General features: G+C 31.3%; 1 protein-coding gene across 1 annotated transcript; it reads right to left on the minus strand.

Moving 5' to 3' along the window:
• Nucleotides 1-1,118: 1,118 nt before the first annotated feature.
• Nucleotides 1,119-3,445, minus strand: LOC134281178 (uncharacterized; the record flags this gene model as incomplete). Its single annotated transcript, XM_062763647.1, has 4 exons — nucleotides 1,119-1,643; nucleotides 2,674-2,806; nucleotides 2,883-2,982; nucleotides 3,062-3,445. Coding segments are annotated over 4 exons (1,142 nt in total), but the record flags the coding sequence as incomplete, so codon positions are not given.
• Between the last annotated feature and the right edge of the window lie 78 nt (nucleotides 3,446-3,523).

Genomic DNA, 3,523 nt, shown 5'->3' on the forward strand with positions numbered 1-3,523 from the left:
TTGATTCAGAAAGAATGAATATGAATTTCTTTATTCACTTCCATATTTTTTTAGAATATACAGGGCTATATTTGTATTGAAATTGTATACATGTATTGATACATTAATCTCCTTGATTGGCGATTAATTATGAGTTAACATACTGTGTTAATATTTAACTGTGGCAAAACTATAGTGCTGATAATTTAACTGTGGCACTAAGGAATTTGTCTGTGGCGGTCCAATGGAGATCCCTATATATACACATGTATACATATCCAGTGATCATATTCTGTAATCTATCAAACGTGTTTCTTGAAATTAAAAAAATCAAATATCTTTCACCAAAAGTATCCGTCTAAGTCAATTTCTTTCACCGGTACCTGAAGAATATTTTATGACATAATCAATCTTTATGTTCCCTTGTTATATCTTTTAGTACAAAGCAAAAGCAACTTAACATTTTTTTGGTGAAAAAGTATAACAACAAGAGCATCACGATTGGAATTTAATGATTTTCATTTATTCAAGTAAACTACGAAAAGCAAAAACATAAATGGATTGGAGTAATTAAGCAGAGTCTAGAAAAATAATCTTTTATAGATCTTTTCATTTGGAGAAAAAATCATATATTTTAAAGCTACTGTTTGTAAAACTTTTATTACAAATGTGCATTTCGTTCAAGTAGGTCATATGCACTTATGTATTAAAAATTTTGTGTACGTGCATTAGTCTACATATTGAAAAACATATTGAAATCAACAAACATAAAAGAAATATGTTATAGAGATATTTTCATCAATATAAAAAAAACAAAAATTATATAAATAATATATACAGTAAAACAATCCCTGTGTTTAGAATATTATTCTAAGTTTGTCATGTCTTTAAATTGTAGCGATCATATAATGTTCATCTAGTCTACTGTAAATCACTATTTATTCGCGAGAACTTTACTTTCGCGTAATTACGCGAGACGATCTGCTCGCGAAAATTTAATTCTCGCGTATAATAGAATTCCTTAAGATTTCATAGAGCAATGACCACAATTCGTGAAAATTATGTCTCGCTAATAAAGAGTCAATTACTATCTCGCGAAAATAAGGTATCGCGAAAATTAAGTGATCTACAGTATATAACTATGGCTCATTTTTCTCCAATACAAAATACTCATTTTCCTTGCCATTTGATAATAATGCTTGGTTAGCATTATTTGCTATGTCCTTTCCTTCTTTATCCGAAAGGTCTGAGAGAGCAGAATTCGATTCAATCTCGGAAGCCTCTCTTTGTTGCTTGTCTAAAATCTTATTTGTGCCATCAAAAGCACCCACTGGATCCTCGTCATGCTCTGTTTGATTATTTTCCGTTGATTCAGCTTTTGCTTCATTTGAGGTTTCGTCGCATTCCTTTTTACCTTGTGTACGGAGTTGAGATTCTCCATTAAACTGTAGATGACTATATTCATTATTGCATAGATCCGATAAACGTCTCGTTTGATCTGTACCAATGGGTTCTGTATACATAGCATGTATGGGTAAATTATGTTCATCGTTTGACTGGTTGTCCTGCAAAAGTCTTGCATTTCCATTCATGGTCACTGGTTCAACGTATTCTCCAACGTATACCGGAGAACTGTATAGTGGGGTACTGCCGTTGTTTTGGGGCTAAAACAGAGTAAAGATACAGTTGTACTTTTCACTTTGATTCCCACATCACCCATTATGAAAATATGAAATGTATAACCGCTCGACCGATGGTAGGGAAATACGAAGTTGTGATTTTATTATTATGAAAAATAATGTGCCTCATAAATAAAATTATTTTTTCTGGTCATTGCTCATGGATGCTTGATGTACTTATAGGGAAGTATTTGGCAGCAATAACATTTTTGCATCTATATATATTTTTTAACATATGTGCTGTATATTTGTTTCATGACTTTTCCTTGTGGTTTCAGAAAATGATATAGAAATATGAAATTATAATATAAGATAAACAAAACGAGACAATTAACTTAAGTGTCACATTTTACAAATACAATGCGAGATAGCAACCCTACATGATCACCCATCAATGAAATTCGTTCCCAAAGCAGACAAAGGAATTGACTATCAAGAAAAGGGTCGTGGTGTGAAAAAGTTTTCATCAATATATATAACCAGTTTACCCAACGTTTTCTTATTTGATAATATAGTTACAGTTAGACTTAATGCATGTTTTTTTTTAAAGGACTTGTTTTGCCAAAAGGACAACGCATTATCCAAGATATTCAACAATAATGGGGAATGGTCAAAAATTCCTTTGCATACTGACCAATCCCATTTACATTTTATATATAAATTTATATGTTAATGAAAATACTTGATTAGTTTAAAACCCAAATCCGACATGATCTTCGAAGAACTTTCATAGTGGATAAACCTTTACGTTTATAAAATTTCATAGATAGTCTTAGTAGAGAGTAGAAGATGTAAAAATAAAATAGAAATTGATTTTAAAAATATTTTTAAGACGTTCAGTACATATCATTTTACTTTATATGTAAACAAAGAAAAAAATAATGTACAAAAAGGTCAATTCATACAAAGTACAATGATTTTGGAGCCCGTTGTTTTGCAAGATATTATAATTTTATTTGATTTTAAATTTTGATTCCTAATTTTGTAAAAATATGCTTGATCTTGAATTACTTGCCTTATTATTTTGTTTTTGTTCTGAAATTTCTGAATACACTGGTGTGTCTTTTACAGGTAGGTGTGAGTTGAGTAAAGGTATATCCTGTCCCATGGAATATTCAGGCTTCTCTTTCTCTGCCCCAGTCCTTCTTCTAAAATCAGAAAATAAACGCAGAATTACCTACATAATGTACAAACATAGCACAGCATAAAACACAATTGCTTTACCTTCTATTGCATAAATAAGAAAAAGTCATAGATATTATCAGTCCAAACACAAATCCCCCGACAAATACGCCTGTTGTGAACCACGGAGAAAAGTCTTTTCCTACAACAAAATAAATCAATTAATTCAAGAAAAACTGGTATTCATTTAAGGATTCCCAGCCAACTGAATTTGTTTTTACCTTTTTCACTTTGCATTAAATTGAATGTAGCAGAAGTGAAACCTGTGCTTTGATCTTTGAAACTTTTTTCAGCCTTCGAAGATGTCCCCTCTGATTGATAATGATTCGATGTTTTATTTTCAGACGTTTCTACTGTATTGTTTTCTTGACATGGGCGATCTTGTAGTGAACTAGTATGTTCTTTGGCTGAACATAGTGGGTTAATGTTAGATGTACGTAGACCACCCTCTCCGGGGACATTCTGACAGTCACATCGTATTTCAAAGCATTTTCTAATACTTAGTGAAACAGCACATATCTCCAGTGGTCCTTTTTGTACAACTTTCAATTCCACAGAAGTAATATCAATTGAGAGGAAATCTCTGACCAACTGATCTTCATCTTCTATGAAAGAAAAAAAAGAAACATTTTTTTAATCTTAACTAGATAGTTAACTTCATATTTTACAACAATATTTTGGAA

This window comes from Saccostrea cucullata, unplaced genomic scaffold, assembly GCF_032062105.1.
Source record: "Saccostrea cucullata isolate Sc308-1 unplaced genomic scaffold, CSIRO_AGI_Scuc_v1 ctg5870, whole genome shotgun sequence".
NCBI classification, from domain to species: Eukaryota; Metazoa; Mollusca; class Bivalvia; order Ostreida; family Ostreidae; genus Saccostrea; species Saccostrea cuccullata.